Below are 24914 nucleotides of genomic sequence, written 5' to 3' on the forward strand. Positions count from 1 at the left end.
GAATTTAAATTGTTAGGCTTCTAGGGGAGTAAGGCATTAAATTATAAGTACATCCTGACCTCTAATTTGAAGATAATCTACTAAAATTCAAATTCAGGCAGAACAGTCTACGAAAGACCACTGGGCATAAAAATGAGATTGAAGCAGCAGCCGTTCTTTATTCTGTTTGTATTTCAGCCCAGAAACTCGGCTGCATTTAGCAGGTTTTATTCTAGATAATATACAGATACTCTGATAGTATTAGGCTTTCCAAAAAATGAATGTTATCGCTCATAAGACACAGGACTCTCTGCACTAGGAAGCTCAGCAAAGACTACTGTATTTATCTTGTTTCAAAACTGTGAGTAAACAGAAAATTTGCAATCTGGCAAAACTATTTACAAGAATAATCTTTAAGTTCACCCTCTGAATTAAATACTACTTTATTTCAGAGAAGAGCCCTGTACAGGTGATAGGTGGGATTTGTGAGAATGGGGGGTGATTTGTGCTTCGCTCATCTTCAGATTCCAAACCATCCAACCTAAAAGTGCAGGATTAATACTGAGCAGAGTCAGCCCTTATACCACAGTCCCCAGAGTTGCCTAGAGCGCAGTTCATAGATATGCTGAGCACTGCTGACCCCTGAAGGTTGGACTCGCTGTGTGTTTCTAGTCAGTAAACCAGGGAACATTAATGAAGCATGCAAAAACATATGGTATTTTGTATGAGATGAAATTAAGGACCTTTACATTGCCTTTTTGCCTTCCCTTCATAACCTTCTCCAACAAAAGGCTACTTCTGGGGCCTTTCTTGGAACGTGGTGCACAAAATATGTGCAAATCTCTCAATTCCCTTGCTTTTTCTTATGTTTGGAGTTTGGATCTGTGTGGTAGTTGTTTATTTGTATGCCAGACTCTGATAATTTTCCAGAGAAAATAAAGCAAATTATTTGGAATTTATTGATCAGCTCCATCCATGTACATCATGCCAGAATGACTGGGTGAATTTCTCGCAGTTACTCACACAGCCAAGCAGCCTTGCAGCCTGATTCTTTGGTGTTTCATTAATAAATCTTCAAGGAAGTCAGTGAAATTCACTACACTTGATGCAGATCAAGCTTTTACTTAGATCAGCACTCTGCATGAGGCACAGATAAGGCACTACACAGCTTAGCAGAAACATCCTTTACTATCTTTGTATACTTTTGCTTTTCTATTAACTTCACATTTCAGTACCATTTAGAGAAACAAAAGGCGATTATTTCTTTAGAGAAGTCATAAATTAGCTTTGTATCATGTGTATCATATTTGCCCTTGTGAAATAAGGTATAGAAAGTAAACATCCCATGTAGGATTAAAGTCCTTGATTAGATTAGAACTCAGACTGACTCTGGAAAATTAGACCAAAAAGATAAAAGGGTGGTCTTTAACAGTATAAGGTTGAAAACTATACGGATACGTGTCAATATTAACTGTCCCAAGATAAGAAAAGGGACAGGGGAGGAAAATCTATGAAACTAAGTCTGACCATCTAATTACAGCATTTAACAACTTTTGCTTGTCAAGCCTGTATCCACCTTCTTCCTCCTTCTCTTCCCTCATCCCCTGTATCCTGGCACCTCTGCCTTTGCTCTCCCCTCTGTGGGTCTGAGGGACTTGGAAGGCTGGAGGAGGAGCATGATGATGGTCTTGAAGGCATGGGATAGGTCCAGCATGCCTGTCCCAGATCTGCTCTTCCCTCACAAAGTTATGGCAGTCCCTGGGGTGGGAGCTCCAGGGTGGATCTGGCTCCAGGAGTTTGTTAGTGAATTGCATGTGTCCCATTTCCCACTATCAACTTCAAATTGCCTAAGAGTCAAAAGTGTCCTGACCTCTCTGGAAAAAGTCCCTCCTCCTCTGTGCTGGTTGCAGGAGGAGGTAGGTGTGCACAGCTGGAGGCTGGTCTCTTCACTCAACACTTCACATTCAAAGCTTCCAGTTGTCTGGGTATCCACAAAGAGAATTGTTTCCCTTGAACCTCTTTAAAAGTTGCCTTGTTCTTTAAGCTTCACAGATCTAGAGCAAAAATGGTCTGGAGCAAGACCTAGACAGCATGAGCCTAGGCATGAGCCTCATTTGATTGCAAATTTGTTTGAAATTCCTCCCTACTATTATCACGTAAAGCCATTATTTCTCAATATTTTTTAATGCTTTTCTTGAATAAGTTGCCTTAGAAATATTGTATTGTATTAAATTGTATTATAGAAGGCACTAAAGTATTCTAGCGTGGTGGGGGTTTTTGTTTGTGGTTTTTTGTGTTTTTATTTGTGGTTTTGTTTTGGGTTTTTTTGTTACATTATTTTTTACTCTAAGGACATAATCATTCACAACAAACAAAGTAGAAATCCATGAAGCAGAGGAATATAAATTTCTGTAATCCCCTTTTTCCTTCTGAAGTTCTTTCAATGTCATAATTCTGGAAAGGAATGTTAACAAGATTGGATTCCATGTTTTACTACCTCATTTGCATGGACATTTGCTGAACTAGTCTAGGAACTCATTCAGGAACTTGTTTCAACAATTAAGGTGAATGTTTGGAATTAAAATTCCCAACTCTGCATCTAATTTCATTTTAATGAGACTGCTAGAAAATGTTGAATTCCAATTGCTAATTACAAACATTATTTTAAGTTTATTGTAAAAGGCACATATTTGTTATACATTTATAACAATAAATTCCTATTGCCATACTAATTGTTTGCTTAACCCTAAATGAAATCCATACTTTGGAACTTTGACTAAAATCATTATTGGAAACAAGGGCTACCAAAAAACTAGGAGCATATCTATATGTACTTGTATAAACATGCACATATATATATAAAGATGTAAGGTTACATATATGTCTTTTTATATACATACACATATACATGTGGACATGTATTAAACAGGAGAACAGAAAAGCACTTGTCCCAAGATAAGCTTATGCATCACAATATGTGTCACAACATGTTAAATCCTAAGTAATTTTGGCTTGTTTAAAAATGAAGATTTTTGGATAAGGGAGCCATAAAGAAATTATAGGAATGGAGGAGGGAGGAACTTAGTTTGAGTACAGGCTCTATATTCAGGGAATACAGATGAAGATCGTAAGGAATGATTAAGTCTAAGATGAAGCCAGTCTGGAAGCTGCATGAGTCTGCTGCTGTACATCTGGTTTAGCATGTCACTTCTTTCACAGAATGACAGATAATTCATTTCTATATCCAGGGAAAAATATTCTGCCTGAAACTCTATTTCATGTGATGTAATGTATCTCATGTGACAACAGGAGTGATAATGGTGCATCTATACCTTCCCTGTTATTAGATAATCCACAGAAGGAATTCAAGTAAATTGCTGGGAGTACAAAAGGAAAGGAATGGGGTGGAGTGGCATGTCTTGGTTAATAAAGTGGTTGAACATGAAATAGATTTCACTATGAAAAAAGAACAACTTAATCGTGGACCTTTTATCAGTTCTTCTGCTATTTTCTCTGATTTCAGTTTTGATTGCCTGTCTGTGCTAGACAGCAAAGACTTTATAAATGCAACCCATGTGCAAAACATGTAGTAATCCATATGATAAAACTTCTATTTTCTTAAGTTCTGACAGAAAACTATTTTCTGTGTTTTGCTCAAGGCATACTATCCTCATAAAATTAATCCACCAGAGGCTCATCTTTCAGGAGAGAAGTAATTAAGTCCTAGGTTCTAATTAGATAAGACTTGCTCAAAATCTTTAACATTGCTTCTTCAACTTCACATAAGCAGGGAATTTAAGAGATTATCTATGCACAATTTTATTTTTTTTACTTTGGAAGATGTTTAATTTTTTTAAACAGCAACAGAAGATGACAGCATGTTAAAAAGAGATACTATTTCTCAGTACATCTTGAGTCATGGAGTATCTCAGAGTAATTTTATATAGGGAGGAGGAATGCTTTCCATTTAATAAGTCTTCCTGAGAATCCAGCAATCTTCAACCTGCTGCTTAATTCACAGGACCTAACCTGTCCTTCAGCAAAGTTTGATGAAGAAAGGAAGGTGACATGGTAGAAAACAAAAACAGTGTGGTAGGCAGGCACATTCTGGTTCTCCCAGCACTCAGAGCAAAACAGAAAACAATGAAGGATTAAAAAAAAAGCAAAAGTGGGAGTCAGATAGCTTGGCAATGAGGAAAAGGTGTTCTTGGATTCAGAAGGCATGTCTGTATGGTCAGTTTCACAGGCAGAATTGGCTGCTCCAGGGACAGCCAAAGTCTTTCTAATTAAAAGATTCATTCTGACATTTGCATCAAACCAAGAGCTTTTTCTGCCTTCAGCATCCTGTCACACCTTCCAAAACCCTAAACCTTTACTGACTAACTCCCAAGTCTTGTCCACCCAATCTCTTTTCCTCCAGGGTGGGAAAACTTGCTGGTTTTCAAGTCTGAGATGCACCAGCCGAATGCAGCATTTGAGTATGCTCATATGTATGAAGGAGTATATGAGGGAGCCTGGGGGCTGCAGCTGGAGCAGCCAAACCTGACACAACCCAGTGCTTCACAGTCAGACTGCATTGTCCCCCAGTGTTCCCTAGACTGTGGTCTAAGGTAGTCCTTCTCTTGGCACATCTTCTGAAGGCCCTTCCATGTTTACTCTTGTCTCAGACACTAAGATTGGTCCCAATCCTTCTGCTATGTGACTCTCTAAATTTTAAACTTCATTAGGAGTCTCCCTGTTTTGTGTCTTCATTTTTAAAGTAGTTCAAAATTCAGAGATTTCAGGGAGAAGAGGAATCACCTACCAGCTTGGCAGTACTAGAGGGAGGGAGTGATACAGGATCATCCAGGAGTGGCAATGAAACAGTGGCAGCAGCAAAGACAAAGGAGGACTGTTAAATATAGTCCAAGTTCAGAAATAAAGGTTTTTGTGGGTAAGACAAACATGCACAGTAGAAGAGTCAAGTCCACAGAGTGAGAGGAGGCAGCAGAAACACCAAAATGCCGTGGTGGGAGAGGTAGGTGAAGCCCCAGACATGCAGATGTTCTTGAATATTTGAAAATATGTAAAAAACTACAAAACTGAAGGACAAAGAGGCTGTGACTAACCCTATCAAACTTGGCAAGGACACTGAAGAAAGGAGCCTTCCTGCTTTACTAGGAAGGTGTTCACATGACAGTTGTCCGTTACAGTCACATGAATGCAGTTTCACTTGGACTCAAGAGGGTGACTGGCACTACGGAAACATTTCTAACAGGGTGGTGAAGGGAAGGTTAGAAGAGTAATGGTGGCATAATTAGGAAGGAAAATAAGAAAATGAACAGGAGATTTTAAAGAGAAAGTGGACTTAGTGAAATAAGAAAGACTGTGTCCAAGAGAGCAGGGAGGGCAGGTAGAAAGCAAGACAAAAAGACCATTTCACTAGATCAGCCTTTTTTGGCAAAACCTCTGACTGTGAACTTGAGAACTGGGTTTGAATATATGAAAAGTGAAAAGAGTCAACTGGGAACATGAATGAAGAATTGAGTTATGGCCAGGGAAATACAGACCTTCTTGCAAGGAAGATAGCAGAACTAGAAGCAGTGGGACCATATAAACACACAGAAGCTCCTGGAAGCCGTCAGACTCTAACTGATAAAACAATTGTTTTAATCAGAAAGGAAAATAGATCTTAATGCCTGTGTTTTCTCAGCTGCAAGCATGTGTGCCTGGCAGTTTTGTTGTTTGAACAGCATGAGGGAGAACTGTCCATTTGCTCTCCTCTGTCCTTGATTTGTTGACAGCTCAGTTAAAGTGTGGCTTCTGTGCAGGATGTTGTCATTGATCTGTCTTAACATAGCAGTAGTCCTGTTAATGTCCAATTCCTGCTGAAAATCCTGCATCTTAACCCCAGACATGTGCTATACACTGGATGAGAGTTCACCAAACTCGTGGTGGTCAAGGATGACGAAATGCAGCATTTTGCACCTTCAAAGGACTGTACAAACACAAGTGTGTTACTTTCAAATACAGTATCCTGTCTCAAATAATTGATTCTAACAAGACTTGGAGGCATTGTTCATTTAGGACAGCTCTAGATTTTGAAGGACTGCATTTCCTATTTCATGCAGTCAGAACTTACCTGTTTAAAGAATTCCTGAGGAAATTAGTGACCCAGAGGGAATTTCCACTTTTCCATGTTAGAGGTACAAAAGACACCAATAGGAACATATCATCATGTGCAGTTCAAGGGGGTTACTTACCCATGTTAGACAAAAATAGTCAGACTCAAAAGCCTCATTCAGCATGAAGATGATTTCTCGCAAAATACAGCAGAAGCAAATTGGAAAATGCAAATTCCAAGAAGCACACATTTATATTAGCAATGAGATCATAGCGTTTAAGAATAGCAGATAAGAGCCACAGGAATGCTGCAGTTGTTGGGAAGTGTGTAATACTGGCAGAATAGTGATTTCAGTATTTTAATTGAATGAAGGGAGCCACAGTATCATAGCAACTGGCCATGATCTTTCTACTGTGTTTGAGTAAGTGAGGGCATGTATGAAGTTTCACACATCGTCTGTCCTGTTAGCTTTCATGCTGTTGTGGATTCATGCCCCACCTCTCTCCACCCTTCCACCCTGGTGGAATGGGGAGGAGGATCAAAGTAAAACTTTTATGTTGAGATAGGAACAGTTTCATAAAAGAAAACAAAGTAAAATACAGTAATAATGATGATAACAAACAGTAAACAAAGTGAGGTTCTGTGGTGAGGAATATCCCTGCGGTCAGTTTGGGTTAGATGTCCCAGCTCCCTCCCAGTTTCTTTTGCATGGCAAAGACGTGAGACTAGGAGAGAAAACAGAGTTCTTGACTTAGGATAAATATAACTTAACAGAAACCTAAATCTGTGTGTTATCTACACCATTCTCTTTCTGAACCAGCTCTGTAACAGCTACTAGCTCTTAGAGAAGAAATTAACTCTACCCTAGCTGAAACCAGGACACACGTCCGTATTGTTACCTGGTTCATAGTCATGGTTTAGTTATAATGTATCTGGATATATGCTGGATTAGAAGAATCAATATGAAAGCTAATCATTTCGCGGTTCTTCAGACATCAGTTACAGTCAAGCAATCTCCTTTAAACAAAAGTACAGAGTATGTGCAAGGTAGGCTTCCAGTGAGCCAGAGTTTGTGATACTGGTTGTGGCAAAATTGTTCTATTGGACAAGTAAGAAATTAAACTCATTCCCAAATTTGGGAAAATCTTAAGTAGTTGTCTTAATTAGGGAAACAAGACAATGATTCCTTGTAGTCTGGAAATCTTTAGAATGAATTTTGCTTAGAAAATGGATGGAAGATATTCAAGGTATTTTTTATTAAAACTACTCTGGGTAAAATAGTCCATTTTAAAAAGTATATTTGATATTTAAGACTGCTTTTAGAGCATGTCAGTGTTAAAATCCAGAATTCTACTTACCAGGTGTGTTGAACAGCTTTCCCATGGTATCTATAAAGCAGTATTTTCAATTAACATTAAATATGTGTAGCAGAAAGGTTGGATGGATCCAGCACCAAAAACCAGAGTGCATGAAATGAAGGGGTACATTTTATATGCCATAATGAGCATAACCTGGGAGAGGGTAAAGACCACGTGTTCCCTGACTTCTCTTCCCATGTCTGTGCAAACAAACAGAAAATAGAAGTAGCTTGGACCTGGTGTTTTGACACTGTATAAGAGACAGACCAGTCACAGCTTTAATTCAGTTGCTGTTAGACAACATAGAAAGGCCTCACAGCTAATTTGTCTGCTTGGAGTTGACCATTAAGAAGACATCAGAAGGAGAGATGGGAAATGGAGTAGTGAACTGAGACTGCCATAAACACCCAATCAGTGCTGCTGGTAGACTTGTGATACTTTTGTATCTGCACTAAAGAGAAAAGGTAAATCCAACCATTCTCCCCTGTTAACCCTAAACAGCGCATCAGTGTGCATGAACATGAGGTGAGTTTACACTCTCAAACTTTTTAACAGCACTCGTTAACCTGTCAATGGCATTAGCCATTTGTTTGAAAAGCAGGACTATTTTAGGCTGTTAACTTGAGAATGTAATGCTGTCTCTGTAAATCTGTATTCTGTCCTTTAATTCCACTTCAGCAACAGTTGAAGAATCTTGGCGTGTGAAATGTTCATAACATATGAAAAACGTATTTTGGTTTGGTAAATCTGGAGGGTGTTTTCTAAAAATTTAGTTAGAATGGCAGATTAGTTGGGAGAAGAGAGGTGCCATGCTTGATTTTTAAAAAGTTTAATTGGTCACATTCTGTTGCAATGCTGTAAAGAGGTGTTAACTAACTCCACCTGGCTCTTCAATGTGGCAGCACTGGTCTGACCTACTACTGTGGCCACAAGGGAAGAGGAAATGGCCTGTTCTTCCCAGGCCCTGTTCCTGTTGAGCAGCCTCTGCTCTAGATTTTATATAAAAAACGAAGGTGCACAGCTTAATTTAAGTGTACCAACTGTGTTGGAGAAGAGTAGGAAGTCAGTCTGCTTCCTCTGGAAGTCTGTCAGAAGCAAATACCGAAAGTGGTACGGTGCACTGAAACATGCTAGACCACCAACTGCACTGAGGAACTTGTGAAAATCCATCACAGCAGGTGTTGGTTGCAAGTTGTCTTTTAAATCAAAACAAGGATTGCGTGTCTTCACAGCCTTGTGTGGAGAGGGGCTCCAAGGCACAACTTCATGTTCTGTACTCCTCCAATACTATTTATTTGACTGTGTGTCAGTACCTTGCAAAGCCTGGCAGCACAATCCTGCTCTTGTACTGTTCTAGCCAAGTTTGGGTTGCAGGGTCTGTTTCAACCTTAGCACTGTTCAATGTGTTTTTGTCATTCTTGGCAAGCCAGGGAACACAATGCATTGTGTATAATGGGTGTTTAATTGCTTACATAATAAATCTTTGCCTTGTTTGTTGCAACAGCTGTAACTGCTGTAAACTGCTTACATCTCTGAATCAGATGATAGTGATTGTTTAAAGATTACTGAATCTAAATTTAGGCTTTTTTTCTTTTTTATTCCCCAGTAATGTCTAATGTCTAATGCAGACAAACCTAGAATTCTGATGTGGGGTCATTTAGTCAACTTTCCTTCGGGACAAGAATTTTCTGTATTGTAAATTCATTGCTTGATCATTTAGTATAATTTTTAAATATAGCAAGCATATACAGAACATTTAACCATGGAATAATAAATCACTGTTGCAAAGACATATTTTCTTTCATAATAAGTTTTAATATACTTTTTTTTTTTTAATGCCATACCATTGCCTGCATTTATATTCCTTCTTGATTTATGATAAAGAAGTATGTTCTTTTTGTTGTGGGTGTATATCTCCCTTAGATATTTGCAGTTTGCTTTCACACTTCTTTGCTTTTTGCTTAGTCAAGCAATTATGTCCATATTTAGCCTTTAATCTTATCCAAAAAATCAGGCTATTTAATCCCCTCAGAGTTTTTGATGTTCTTATCAGAACTGCCCCAGATTTTCCTAACTTTCACAGTGTGTCTGTGGTAGTGAATGGAACTGAATTTGGTGGTTCAGGCATCACCAGGGCTGTGTTATAGGTGGTGGTGTTGTCAAAAATCATTTTGTCATCAGTGTCACCTGCCAAGTTACCCTGCTTAGGCAGGTCTGCATGACAGTTGCCACCCTGTCTGCCCTAACACTGGGAATGTGTTTTTTAATGGGTTTTCTTTTGTAAGCTCAGTCTGTCTTTGGGCTCCCAGGTTTCCTAGTCTCCTCCTTCCATTCAGCATGGAACATTAGGTTGCATCTTTGCACAGTCAACTTTCCTTGTGTTGGGTTATGATACCATTAGTGCTTTTTGCATGTCCTCAGTGAAGATGGTTGTGCCTGCGGTTGATTTTCTGTGGGTTTGGATGCAGCATCATGACCTCAGGGAGGCTGCTGGCTTCCAGGCCAGGCTCCACCACTGTCCTAGCACCTTCTCACAGCCCGAGACCTTGCCACCTCAAAGACAGGCATATCAATTGTAAAATACCAGGAAATCAACTTCTAAAAGAAAGCACAGAAGCAGGTAGTGGTGTTCCAGCTTCAGTCTGGGACACTGTGCCAGCAGGGTGGGCTGCATGGCCTGACCAAGAGTGATGAACAAAGGGGTTTGTCTGTTGTGCTGTTTTATTTAGATGATCACTTTTCCTTTGCTTGCTGGATTTTACCTGAGTCCTCTCTAGTGCAAGAAATTGCATGCCTACAAAATAAAGAACAGCAATCCTGGCTTCCAAATCAGGAAGGTGAAAGAATAAAAATCAGCTTCAGACCACGCTGAGCCACTGGTCTGGTGGGTGTGAAAAAACTTGTCACTATTCTCATTCCCCCACTTCTTTCTTAGGTGGCATGATGACTGGAGCTCTTGGGATCTCCACACTTCCTTTTAACAATTCTTAGTTTTGTTCTGACTCTGTAGCCCCAGGCACAGATCAGAGAAGGTCCTTCCTCCCTGCTGGGGAAGCTGGTTTGCTCACAGGCTGCTGCTGTTGTTTGCTCAGCACAGTGGTTCTGGCTTCAACAACCTTCATGCTCTACACCACAGTACCAAAGGCAGTCACAGTGCTGTGTAAATATGACTTGTGTTTTGTGTGCATGCATCTTTATTAAATCTACAACCTTTGGTTTTGCCCTGAGCACTCAGTAAAGTGTATGCATGTCTTCATAATAAAATAATGAATAGGAGAGACCTGGCAGAGTGTTCTTGGTTTGCCCTTACACACATATATTTACATGCACGTCTTTCGTTAGTTGCAGGGTTCCTGACATTTTTAAACTTGATTGGATAAATCTTAGAGGAAAATTTTGGCTAAAAGGCATTGTTACATAAAATAACCCCCTGCATGTTGCTGAGCTTTGTGCTACTGAACTGAGCACCTCCTCCAGCCCAGGGCTTGGGGTGTTATCATCATTCTTTGCTTTCAACCCTCTGTTTTTCAACCCACAGATTTCCCTCCATGTTGAACTGATTTTGAACAAACATGTCATGCCAGAAAAAAAAAAATAAATAAATAAATCCTACTTCTTATCTCTTATAGTACCAAGAAAAATGCAGTTCTGCTTTCCTCAATTGTCAGTTTGATAACTAGTCAGAGCTTAGTTAGAGAAGGTCTGAGCCTGTAACAACACAGGGTCAGATTTTGCAACTCATCTATAGCACTGAAAGCTAAAAATAACTTTTAGGTTTGTGGAATTAGTGTATCGTCTTGTTAGATCATTCTCAGTAGAATCAAATAACATCCAATTTTTCTGTGACCTGTAACAACAGGGTTGTTTTGTTTTTGTTTTTTATTTTAATAGTTTTTGTTCAGGAATATAGCTTAATTGTACAAAATGGTGTTTTGTGGCAGATAAAAATTATTTTTCAGGTCCCTTTCCTAACCTGAAGAAGCCTTTTATTTTTTTTAATAATACTTTCAATCTTAGCAGCTATAAAAATGCTTCCTTTCAATCAATTTTTGTGTCCTGATGTATTCCTTAGGTCAAGTTTTGTGGAAAACAATAATAAACTTTTCCTCAGACTGTAGGAATTAGGCACTATGTTGTCTCATTGTGTGTTCCTTATTCTTGGCACTGTTCTTGTCCAGCCATCAACCTTATAAATGAATCCTGACTGCAAGCTCTTGCAGGATCAGACCCTCTCATAAGGAAGTCTGTGTATCCAGAATTGTCAGCAGAGACTTTTCAATGGGATGTATGTGAGTCAAGACACAGGCACAAGGTTATTTGCACACATCACATTTTTAGCATGGCTAGTTTGGAGCTAGCACAGGCCCCGGGCTGTTTCCAATGTGCCGTTTGTTGTGGCTGCTCTGTTTTATAGGGTAATAGCTGTGTCTGAAGACATGAGTCACACTGTATCTGATCAATCTCTACCTCATTTTACCACTTAATACAGATGTAGCCCAGAAGTTCTCATGTGGAGGTTATCTCTTCTTTCATTTTCTTGTCGCTCCTGATAACACTGTGAGTGACACAGTTAATGGCATTTGTGAACCCTGGGATTCAGTGTTTGCAGACTTATGGTTAAGTTTAAAAAAGAATTTTATCTTTGAGGAAAGAAAACTGAAAATAACAAAAAAACCCTGAAACTTGAGAAAACAGCTTAGAAAGTATGAGGGTAATTTTTCCACTGCTGTAGGGCAGGGTAAAAAAACCCATCTTGGGACTGCAAAAATTTATCTCACACCAAGGTCTGGGCCAATAAACTCAATAATCTTGAAACAAAAAAAAGAAACCTTGAAAGAACCTGGGCATCATGAGGACAAGGAGTCTGACTGCTCTGTGTGGTTTGTGTTGCATGCTGAACACTAGTGACATAAATAGGCTGCTGAAAACTTTGTTTTCTCTACAAGAAATTGGGAATTCTCTGTTGGTGTGGGAACCTAAACCAAGCACAAAGGAATTGCTGTTTTTTTTACAGATGAGGTGGAACTTTTTTGCCTGATTGGAAATGAGATCTTATTTCAAAATGTGGTTTGTACTTACATGTGTGTATTATCTCTGAACCGCCTGTTCTCTAAGCAGGCATGGTGTACCGAGGTCTTGTGTGCTTATCTTACGCTGATGGTTAGGGAAGAGCCTGTATGTATCAGCCATGTTCTTATTCAGGCCTTCCTACTCTTCTTGTATATGCATGAGTTTATACAGAAAAATTGGCATTGTTAAGCTCTGATGGGAGAGCAAAGAAACCAACTCAGAGAAGATAATGTAAGGCAGAGAAAATAGGACACTGCTCCCTATACACACAATTTATCTCCATCAGAAATATGTGAAAATAAACACTCTGTTTTCCCACCTCAGCAGCAACTTTGTGTGCTGACAGTGCTTGCTGAGTGCCGGTTCAGGTGCATTTTCCAGGTGCATTAAGGAGTAGATTAAAAGCAGAGACAACTCTTGTAATTCCAGCTGCTGAAATCAGGACTGTTGCATGGGTGTGGGCCTACTGCTGGTGCAGTCCAATTCTAGTCCTCCTGGACAAAGTGGACAGAGATGGGCAGGGTGGCCAGGGGGTTGTACTAAAAATCAGCGGTAGAAACTAAACAGTCTGTGGGTTTGGTACTTTAAAAATCCTGTCTGGTGTTCAGGAAAGACTTGGTTTTTATGACACAGAGCAAAGTCTTTCTGCTGGAGTTTGTGAGAGCCCTCCCCAGTGTTTTTTTCCCATAGGCCTGCGTTGCTGATGGAGGTGGGCAGCTGAAAAGCCTGGTCTGTGCAGACCAGCACTGCAAGGGCAGGATGGCAGGGGTTTGGTGTCTCCTTGTCATCTCCATAGATGGGGTGTGTAGCTCCTTCCTGCAATATTTATTGATACTGATATCACACCCATGTGTGATAACTAACTGTGCCTGTTGTCTTGAGAATACCCATCTCCAGTTTCTGGAAGAGCTGCTTGCACCCACAAACATCGCTTTTTTTCTGAGCATAACCCTGTTCTGCACCCATGGGAAGGCGGTGAAGATGTGCAAATGCTCACACATCCTGCCAGTGAGGAGAGGCCCTGCCTGTGCCCATGGTCCCCTGGGAGGTGATGGTTTATGGTGATGTGGTGTCCCCTTGGTGGTGCTCAGTGGTAGTGGGTGTCCTCTTGGTATGGGGGAGCATCTCCTTGTGCCCTGGGGAAGATCTCTGTGTGTGCAGGCATAAGTCACCCTCCATGGCACATTTCAGATTAATGTCATGGTGTTTTATCTTTGTTCCATCCAGGCTCTTGGCACCCATTCCTTTCTGAGTCCATGTGTGCCATCAAATAGAGTTTATAATTTGTACCTTTTTCTCCACTTACATTCTTTAAAGTGAAAGCTTGTTCTTCTTACCTGCCACTGGTTCTGACCTCCGGTAATCCTACCATATTTCTTTGTATTAAATGATGTTTACAACTTTTTAGTTTTTTGCCGCTTTCAATTTTCTGTGACATTTTGCAGGCCATTTGTATAAAAATGATTTGAACTCCTTTGTCTTGATTTTCATCACTTGAAAATGTTTAGCCTATTATAATTCTACAGCCATCCTTAGTCTACTTGATTATGCTTATATTTAGCCAGAATTCAAATAAAATGTGTCACACAGTTATTGTGGCCCAGGACCCTCCTGGTCCTGAGATTAAGGTCTCAGTTTGGTGTTTAGAAGGATTTTCAAGGCCATTTTTTGGTAAGCTGATCCTAAAACTGATAACATGGTTTAGTTAGATTGTTTGTAAAAGGTGGCAAATATATGGTGTTTTTCACCTGGTCTTTACTCATAGTGTCATTTGCAACTGATATTTGTAAAATTATGCATAAGACAAATGAGAAACATAACTGCTCCTAAAGTACTTGTATTTAGCTCTAACAGCAGTGGTGTTTCTGAGGAATAGATCTGGATCAGGAAGTTCAGTTGGAATAGTTCTGTTTTTTCCTTAATTTAGCTGTTTGATGAAACTCAGGTTAAACAAAATCCCCAGTAAGCAGTGTCCTAAGCTGTGTGCAGTAAATTGTCTGCTTTTGATCACATCAAAAACCTGGAAAAGCTAAGAGAAAATGGACCTTCTATTCTTCAAAGGTTAGATTTTCTTGCTATTTTTATGATTATTGAACATCTTAGAAAGCTTGGATAGCAGTCCTTTTTTGTTGTCCTAGAAAATGCAGTGCCTTCCAGTCAAAGCAGGAGAATGAACAAATTGCTATGTTTTGCATTATCTGTGAAACATAACACATGCTTCTGCTGCATGTTTACTGCAGAATTGAATGCCATCCTCTTGACAGAGAGCTCAAAAACAAATGGATCCTTCACAAAAAAATCAATAGGCTGGGATTTCTGCTAGGATAGCTAATGTCCCTTACCAGTACCCTTCTACATTGTGTCCTCAGCTTTAGAATTAAATTTTCTTAGCTCCATTAAAGTTTTTCATTTTTAACATTATTGCTTCCATGTTTCTCCCAAATCACATCTGAAAATGTAAGTGTGCATGTCTGACCACTTAGCAGATCTTCCTGGTAGAACCTGGAAAACTTGGAATATTAAATGAAATTACACTGTATTTATTAATGATTATTTTTCTCTGATTATGGACCGTGTTTAAATCTATAAAAAATGTGTAGAAACCCAAGTGGAAAGAAGTCAGAAAATTAATAGCTTGCTCCTTGTCTCATTAATATTTTTCCTTCTATCCCTAATACTGGGGCCTTTCAGTACATTCCCATTTGGTATGAGTCACACCAAGGAGGAGGACCTGAAATAACCAGCTGTCACTGCCTTCTGTTAACTCTGAAAGAGTTTTTTGCCCACCTGGACACTACCAGGGCAAGTGAAGTATCAGCTTTTCAGTTTTGCTCAGGGCAGAGTTACCTATTACCAGGGATGCTGCTTCCAAAACCCTGCCAGTCAGCGTGGCAGAAGTTCACCAAAGTCCTCACAAGGGCACTAGATACTGACCTGAGAGCAAGTTTTTGGCTCATGGGATCACTCCTCCCAAGCTCTTTTCCCACTTTGATGTGCAGCTTCACCCTGATCAGGACCCCTCTGGATGTTTGCTTCCCACTGCCCTGGCAGAGCCAGCATGGGGCATCACAGGAGGACCAACAAGCCCTGCAAAATGGGATACCACCACAGCCCAGGTGTGCTTAGACACAGACCCAAGGTGAGCAAGGAACACAGCTGCCTTCAGACCACTCCACTATCACTGTCAAAACATGGGCACTGCAGACCATAAGGCACCAAGAGTCACTTCTGAACCCAGGTCTCCTTTATATTCAATAGGAATAGGAAGGGAGTGAGGAGCAGATGCAGTGTAAGCGTGCAGCACCTGGATTGCATCCCTGGATTGCAGTAAGGTGAGACAGAGCTCATGTGGAGATGGTGAATGCAGTGGCAGCCTATGGCATCAATGACAGGAGAGTGCCCCAGGCACCTTCACACTCATAAGTCTCACCTAGAATGCTTGCAGGGCACTTGTCAGCAAAAAAAAGGGGGTTAAGGATGTAGGAAACTAGGAAAAAAAACCTCCACATCTCTTTATCAAAGAAGCTCATTCCAGACCGAACAATAGCCTGGAATGGAAGGAAATGCTGTCTAGCAAATGTATTTGGACTTGAGAGGAGCATCTCACCCAGTGTCATGCAGGAAATAGTCCCTTGTGCTGGAAAAGATGGCACATGGCAGTCAAAGGGCAGGCAGTGTCATGCAATGCAGAAGGGAGTATCCAGCCAGGGACAGCTTGTTAACAGGAGTTTCTAAGAGGTTGATCTTATGGTCAGTTTTAATACTGGGATGTTTCAGGGACCGGAGTAGCATTTGAATGGTTTTTGCAGCACACGCAGTACTGAAGTTCATTACTCATGAATGGGAAAATCAGAGTATTGGAGAGGCAAGCTGGATGACCTTGAGCAGCACAGAATTGATTTGCAGTGAAATGGAACAGCCCAAATATGAGCAAAGAGGTCACTCATGTAGAGATTAATAACAAAAGTACTTGCTATTAAATGGCATATCACTGGTTATTGAAGAGGGGAAAAGAAAATTTCTCAGTGTACTAGGCATGTGACCAATGAGGCTGGTTGCATCTTTTCTGGAATACTTTGTACAGTTCTGGTCTCCATGGTACAGAGCAACTACATTTTTCTTGGACTGAGTTCAGGGACAATGGGGGAGAAGAGGACATTTCTTACTAAGGGCCAAGACAGCTTGGCTTGCTTAGTGTAATAAAATGGATGCTGAGAAGAGATATAACATCTCTTCAGAATTACTGCAGGAAGCAAACTTGGGAGGGGAAGAAAAGGATAAAGCTGGTACTTACATAAGTGCAATAAAGATAAATTTAGCTTGGAAACAGCCAACCAGTCTGAGGGGTTTGGAAGAGACAGCCTGGGAGAGCCTTTCAAGTTTTGTGTCCCTGTGTTTAATCGCAGAATCAAAATTTGCCATTCAGATAAAAATGGCAAAGGAGAAATTGCAGAATGTTTACAATGAATGCTGGTTGATTTGTGTTTTGTTTACAATTGCTTAACTGCATTATGCAGCAGATTAGCTATTAGCAAATCCTTTGTACATGGAGATGTGAGGACAGGCTTCTGTGATAAATGGGAAAAATAAAGGTAATGCACAATTTGCACAGCACGGTAATGAAGTCCTGCACACTTTCTTGTGGGCATGAGTAGCAAACAGGATGTTCATAGGCATAACAGAGTCAGATGACATCTGATTTTTCTAAGGCATAACTTCCATCTCATTTGAACATGTATTGTGTGACCTTTTAGACAGATCATTTAAAAGTCAGAGTCCCGGACATTCTTCAGTTTGCACCCAGCAATGCCTATTTCCAGAGCTGGGTGAAGGATGAAGAGGAGTATTGATGAAACATAACTTACTAAAGATAGTCTTCTGCTTCAGTTCTACTTCAGCTTTTCATAAATAAATGTAATAAACTGCAGTTAACCTAAGTCATTATTAAAGCCTTAAACTTTTGAAATTTTAAATATCTTACGTTTCCTGTTCATTTACAGCTAGTAAATGTGTCAGAAAAAAATCATGAGGGATCTAATATGTTGCCTTGCACTAGTATTAACTGATAAGGTTGTAACTACTGCTATGTAGTGGCAACTGGGCTTCAGAAACTCAATTTATGTCTTTTTTAAAGGGACAAGAATCACACTCTTACATTTGAGATCAGATATTTTGGTGCCAGTCTGACCTTTTGCTACTGACTAAAATACTGTTGTCATGGATGGCCTGCCTTTTATGAGACTGCATCAAAAATAGAAAAGAAAATTCAGTATTATTGAAGTTATTTGTTAATTTCTTAGCTGTTCCAGGAATAGCTGACGTCAGTGGTAAAATTTGCTCATACTTCCAGTTTGGATATTGCTGCCTTCGCATTACAGATACCTAGATTTGTTAATGCTTGCACTGCCAAATAAAAGGGCTTGTTGACACTGGTAATAGGCTCTTTTAGCAGACTGTGGGTTATTATCTGGAGAGACAAGGTCAATTCACATCTAACCTTCTTGAAAGACACTTAATGTTTCATTGCAAGGCATGATTCCCAGGTTATGAACCATCATCGTTGCACGCTCTCCAAATTCAGTAACTTTTATTTTAATACCTGGTCACCAGGGCTGAACAGAGCAACCATTTGACCATTACTGTAAGAAAAATGCAGCCTTTGGCTTCCTAGCAGCCTGCTATTGGTATCTTTCAGCATCCTTAGGAGGTGTTAATAAATAACATTCTGATAATTTTAAATTAAAACCCAGCAATGTGACGAAATGAAAGTATGATACAAGAAAAAGATATTTCAAAGTGTAAATCTATAAGCTTATAATTATAGAAATTGGATTGTACTAAAATGCTACATGAGAAATGAAATTTAATCAGTTGAAGTGTACAACTTTGAATATGTATCACAGCATTCTTTTTAATGGAACCATGAATTTTCTTTTGCCTCCAACTTACACAATACCATTCCTGTTATACAGCATGTTTTGAGTTTGGAGTTTATTTGCTTGAAATATGTGTCGCTTTGTATAGGAAATGTTATACCTGTAAATTCAGGTTAGTGAGAATATAGGTACTATTGCTTGTGGAGGAAAAAAAAAAGAAATATTTACAGGTTATTATATTTTATTATTAGTATATACAAATACAAGTGCATCTGCTTACCAGCTACCTGTCTGCACATAGCTTTGAATGCAGTAGATACATGTTAACTGTTGTTCAACAAAGGGTATAATTTTCTGTTTATAAATCAAAATGTTTGGGTAACTTAATCTCTTCTTTTCTTCCAGTTGCCATTTACTAATTTTTCTTTACAAACTTTCCATTGTCCTTCATCCCTAATTATTACATTCCAGGGAGAGCTCCCAACTTCATTTGGTTTCTGTACTGGATATCTTTGAGCATGCTCCATTTCACCATGATTTGTTTCTCCAGGATCTTCTGTGTGTCTCAGTACATCCCTTAGTCCCATTCTTCTGTAAATGTCTAGAAACTACTTTTCCTTTGGATTGTTTATCGTTATGGTGTCAAAATACCACAAATGGGGTGGCCACAGGCAAAGCTCAACACTTCAGCTTCTCTGTCTAAATTTTTTCTTAGATTGCTTCACTCTTCCACTTTCTCATGCTTACTTGCCCCAAGAACATGTTTGCATTTTGACCCTTTCTCCCTCACCTCTCTTCTGAGTAGAAGGGCAGAGTAGAGAAGGTGGCTCCTTTAGGAAAGGAGCTTACTGAACCAGTGGACACTAATCATCAGTCAGGGGTGCTGCCTGCACTCTTGTTAATTGCAACTCTTTTGAGAACCTTTCCCACTCACTCATTGTCTCAACTTTCATGAGCAATATTTCATAATTGTTTTGTCAGATGAGTGATTTTTCACCAAATCTAATGCAATCACTCCAGAAAGATTCAGATTAAGGAAAAGACTTGACAGAGAAGCTTATAGAGGTACTGGGCTGCTTCTTTGCGCTGGAGAGAGCTGCCAGTGTGCCGTACCCATCCTGTGGTTGTTATTGCCTGTCCCAGGCATCCTCCCTCATAGTAATCATGCACCAAGATGACAAAAAGACTAACCTACATTAAAAAGTACATAAAAAAGTGAAGAATCGCAATGCTTCTTGCTTTTAATTTGAGGCCCAGACAGTAACTCGGCATAGCTGGGAGGACTTGCATGTTTTGCCACATGGGTGGTACAACAAAGTGAGTCATGACAACATGCTTCTCAAACTGGCGAGCTTCCCAGCCCCATCCCGGGTGTTCTCCTGATGCCTCTCTGTTCCTACTGACCCTGCTAAGCCCCATGATTTCAACACTGCAGAGCCTGTGCTGTGGCAGGTCATGGACCCCCAGGCTGCAAATCACCTTCCTCAGGAACCAGTGCTATCTGGCTCTGCAGTCTCATGTATCACTGATAGCTATGATTTTGCATCATGATCTCCACTTGTGAAAGTCCTGGATGAAACATGGATTATTCCCTGTGATTCCTTGTCACTTACTGGCGATCAGTGGTGAGAGACAGGCTGTAAAGTCCACCTGCAAGGGAGAGAGTAGCTTTTCTTTGTCTGAAACAGAGCCAGGAACAGTATATCACTGTCCATACATATTTAACTCAGAGGAGTGACTCAGAATTTGTCTTGCTGAGGTGTAATTTTGGAAGCTGATGTTTGGAAGTCATTTTTCTTCCTGAGTGTAGCTGCTATCAGAAGGCGACTGGTAGTCCTGTTGTTTTGACTGTATTTTTGCTGCTTGTAGAACAGTTAATTCAGCCCTTTCCTGAAGTCTCCAATAAAGTTTTTATGTTACCATGACACAAACACAGAAATAGAAGCGCTGTTGTCAAAGTGATGTAGCCAAATTATTTCCACCCAGTTGTTCCTGATTCAGTAAGAAAATCTATGAGAATTTTGGTGGTTTTTAAAATGTTTTCACTAAAAGTTTTAATGCTGTTTTTAAGTAGTGAAGAAACAACAGCAAAACAACAGCCAAAGCAACCACAGGCAAATTCACATGAATGAGGTAGAATGAATTGAACAGATAGCACTGAAAATAGATCTGTCCTTCAGCTTCTGCTAGGGGCAAAGGTGAGAAGGAGGAGAGAGTTTTGTAATGAGAGCCACTTCGATACTATTATTTGAAATAGCTGCAAGCAGAAACCATGGATAATAATAATCTCCAAACTGTAGAGGTTGAAAGCGCCGAGAAGCTAAGAATGACTGCAGCTGCCTTGAGTGGTGGTGGAACAAAGCCATGGAGTTGTGAATAGTTTATGCAGATTGAATATAATCAGAGTTGAAATGTGCAGTCATCAGGTTTGAGATCCAAGAAGCAGGTGGTACACGTGTCTATATCAGGATTTTGGAGGGGTTTCCTGGCATGAACCAACTCAAAGAATCACAGGCTAAAGAAACAATTTTGATATCCACATTTTGATAAAACAAGTGGTCCATCCCTTTGAACACAAAACTACAGTCTTCTCAAAACATTCAGTGAAGCAAATTGTTTCTGTTTTAAAATAATGCTTTAGAACTCAATGCCACTTTTTTTTCCTGGAAGTGCTAAATAGAAGTTAATGACAGAGAGGAAATAATTTCCAAGTTTTGCAACTGGCAGCCTTTACCAGAGGATTCATGAGCTTTTCAAATACATTTTTATTTAATTTAAATTGTGGCTTGTCAAGAACTGGGCAACCAAATGTGTAGAGAATGTGGCCAAGGTGGGCATATTCAGAATGGTGTATGACCTGATTATAGCCTGTAGATCTCTTTAATGTTTTTTTTTTTAAAAAAAAAAAAATCTGCATTCACCAGTGTTTTTCTTCTGTATTCTTAGCAGAAAATAACCACATAATTATTAATATTTTAATTGCAGCTTCAGTGGTCTCTTAGAGATGGGATTTCTTAATTTCTGTTAAATACTGAAGAAGAAGAAACAGTAACAGTATTGAATAAACACTCTTGTGACTTTTGAGGCATTTAAATATTTTTCCATAGCAAATGAAAAACATTTAAAAAAACAAGTATATTGATTCTGAATCTGAAAGCAGCTCTGTTCCTTCTTGACTAAAGGAACATTTTATTGGTGAGTTAGCAAATTTTGAGTTCACTCTTCTGTTTTCCATTCCTAAGAAATAATTTAATATATGGATAGATAGATAGATAGACAGACAGATAGATAGAAAGATAGGTAGATAGATAGATAGATAGATAGATAGATAGATAGATAGATAGATAGATGGATAGATAGACTGACAGACTTATGTATGGTCCAATGCAGGATCAAGTCTAGTGAGCATCAGCTGTGCGGTTTCCTTTCCATTTCCCCTTTCAGTTGCCAGCTGAAAAAAAAGCTTATCAGATACTGATTCAGTATGAAATTGTGACCCAAGGCACTGATCCATCTTCCTCAAACCTTTTCATTATAAATTCTGTTACTAGAAATTAAAATCTTGGTACACTGTCACTTCAGTCCACTTTCCTACCTGCATATTCATGCTGATCACTAGCTATTCACTGCATGTGTGTGTTTATTAATCACTCTGTAATGCTGCCTTTCTTTTCCATTTTTCACAGTTTAGTTATTCCAGCTGGAAATAAGTAAACCTGCCAAAAGATTAAAGAAATGGCTTCTTCATTATTTATGTAGCGATTGCTTATCACTGGTCAGACAAGTGGATTGGGATTTAGGTGACCACATGTCAGTATCTACAGTTTTGACATCTGTATCTATGATAAGCCTCCCAGGTTCCCTTTCTAGAGACAATGGAGACAAAAATGAATTTTCAGGGTGCACTGTCATCCCAAGCTTCTAAAGCAGAGCAGATGATTTGCACCCTAGAAATGCCGGGGTTAGTTGATTGTAAATGGAAATAAGACTAGCTTAGATGTTGGCTTTGTAGATGTCCAAAGGTAGATAATATGAATCCCATCCCTGTGCTCAAATTAATCATAACTGCCCAGAGATTCTGTGCAATGACACTGTTAACGAGAATGTGCTGTGGCTGAGTTTTTTGATGTAACAAAACACAGTGCAGTGATGATCATGTACTGTTCAGCACAAGTACCAAAAGCACTGCAGTCATGTTAGGACCACTTTTCAAATGGATTGGGTTGCCCTGCTTTTCACCTTGACTACGTAGTACCAGGGAATTAGCGTGTTCACATTCTTTCCAACAGATCCATTTGGCAACTGCATTAATACTCTGATTGTAGACATACAGAGATGGTGTTTAATATTTATGTTGGCAGATGAATATAACGTACTTGACCAGATTAGGTCCTGCTATGCAAACCAGCATATATCAGATTGGTATTATTATTACTGTTATTGTTGTTGATAATGATAATAAAAACAACAACCATAATACTATTCACCCATTCTTGTCCAAGCAAGCTCACAAGGAGTTTATAAACATTGAAAAGGGAGGAACCTGAATGGAAGTAGCTTTATTAAGCAGTGACACATGACAAGGGACTTTTGCATTAAAAAGCGTTAGAGAAAGTGACAGATGTTGAATGCTGAAACATTTTTTTAGATTCTGTTAATTTAGGATATTGCCTTAACAGTGATTTTTCCTGTGTGTTTCTCCCCCTTAGGATGATTTCCAGCATGCAGCCTCAGAAACCAACTGGGAGTCAGTCACAAGCTCTGTCTCAGTAAGTAATTTCTCACTGTTTTGCCCATGGATGGATTGATAGGGTGGCTTGAATCCAACTCAATAAAATGGCATCTGCACAGAGAAACAATGTATTCACCTGTGAAAGAGGATGAGTAAAGCTTTTATCCAATTGATACTGGATTCAAACAGTGTTTTTAGGGATGTAAGATTCAGGATACACCTTTAGCTGTTGTAAACACAAGAGACAGCCATTGGGAAACATTTCTTGCTTTCAAACCCATCCTGCCAGTATTCAAGAAAATTCAAGATGCAAACTTAAAATTTTTAATCTTGACTTAAATGGAAGCCCATATGTAAAGCAGGCTGACAGGAAAATGGATTTGGCCTTTCATTGTCAATACTGAGAATTTTTTTTTAAGTGTTTCCAATAAAATATTATATCTGAAAATATTATATGCTGAATTACTCCATATTCAGCAGCAAATTGCAGCTTGGGAGAAAAATTAAGAAAGAAAAAAAACCTAAGTAATCTAATAGAAAATTTTAATTTTCTTTTCATTACATTTGACTTGTGTCATTGGCAAAAATCAATCCTCTCTGCCATTTCCAGTGCTGGGGAATGGCATAGTAGCAGGAGAATTCATAATATGGGCAGTTCTCTTCTGTGTGCTTTACTTCCTGCTCCGCACCATGTCTCGGTTCTTGTTAACTCCTCTTAAAACACATGAGATGGGGTTAAGTGCTTAAAGCAGACTTGAGACCAATGTCTGAAGCATTCATGGAAGAGAGCTTAGTGATAGCACCTTTGTTACAGTAGCATACAGGAGCAGCTATTGAAGGAGCAATAAATAAAATCTACGTAAATTCTACTGATAAGGGTCCAATCAAGGCAGCAAGTAAAAGAGAAAACTCTGTGCTGCCAAAATTAGATCTTAAGCCAATCTCACTTGTGTTTACTCTTGAATTTGCAAATGACACTTGCCCTTGATCATACGATTCATTGATTGCCTGGAACCAACTGTGCTGAAAGTCTTGAGGAGTGATGTTAGCACGGTTGAGATCTACTGGATGTGCCAAGCAGGAGATGCTAGAACAGTTTCACTAAAAGACACAAATTCATTTTTCATTCTAATGTGTGCTTGGGGAAAAAAAAATAAAAATCAATGTGATGGAATATTTTGTTTAAAAATATGGTAGGCTGATGTTTGAAAAAGTAAGCCTAGGGCTCCCTCATCAGGTAACTGTAAAAGAGACTAAGCCTGTGGTAAATGCCATGTTAGTTCATATCCTTAACATCATAAAATGCACAATATACCAAAGAATAACCCAGTATCCTTTTTATATTGAAAAATCAAGTTCATCTTTTTTCATCTTCTGGGATTTTTTCTGAAAAAAATGTTTTAAATATGTTGCAGCTAAGGAAGTTCAGTACAAATATTACAGGTAGCAAGCTGATGCCCAAGGTCATGGAAACCTACAGCTAAACCAGAAGCAGGACCTCGGTTTCACTGGTTTTCCCATGTCATTCCCTATCTAATAAAATATACTTTCTCCAGCACATTGCACCCGCAAATCCTTTTTATCCTCAGAGAAAATAAGGCAGGGAGATAGAGCAATTTTTCACAAAAGCACCAAGGAAAATATCTGAGGACATCCAAGTTCTTCAGAAGAGAAAGATTCAGGGATTCTGTTATGGTCTTGGGAGGCAGAAGGACAGACTCAGGCCTATCAGTTTTGGACAAGAAGACATACAATCCTGCTGATGCTCAGGTAGTATTGCAGGTCTGAGTTCTCTC

The 24914-nt window shown here is 39.4% G+C and overlaps 1 protein-coding gene across 4 annotated transcripts in view; it reads left to right on the top strand.

Annotated features, from left to right (window-relative positions):
• PDGFD (platelet derived growth factor D) overlaps positions 1 to 24914 on the top strand; it is a 139537-nt gene that overhangs the window by 86780 nt on the left and 27843 nt on the right. For all 4 annotated transcript variants that reach the window (XM_086881982.1, XM_086881984.1, XM_086881983.1 and 1 more), the window contains one exon: positions 23096 to 23155. In XM_086881982.1, coding sequence (XP_086738108.1) covers positions 23096 to 23155 — 60 coding nt within the window. The remainder of the gene's footprint in view (positions 1 to 23095; positions 23156 to 24914) is intronic.

The sequence above is a fragment of the Cyanistes caeruleus genome, chromosome 3, assembly GCF_971803275.1.
Source record: "Cyanistes caeruleus chromosome 3, bCyaCae1.hap1.1, whole genome shotgun sequence".
NCBI classification, from domain to species: Eukaryota; Metazoa; Chordata; class Aves; order Passeriformes; family Paridae; genus Cyanistes; species Cyanistes caeruleus.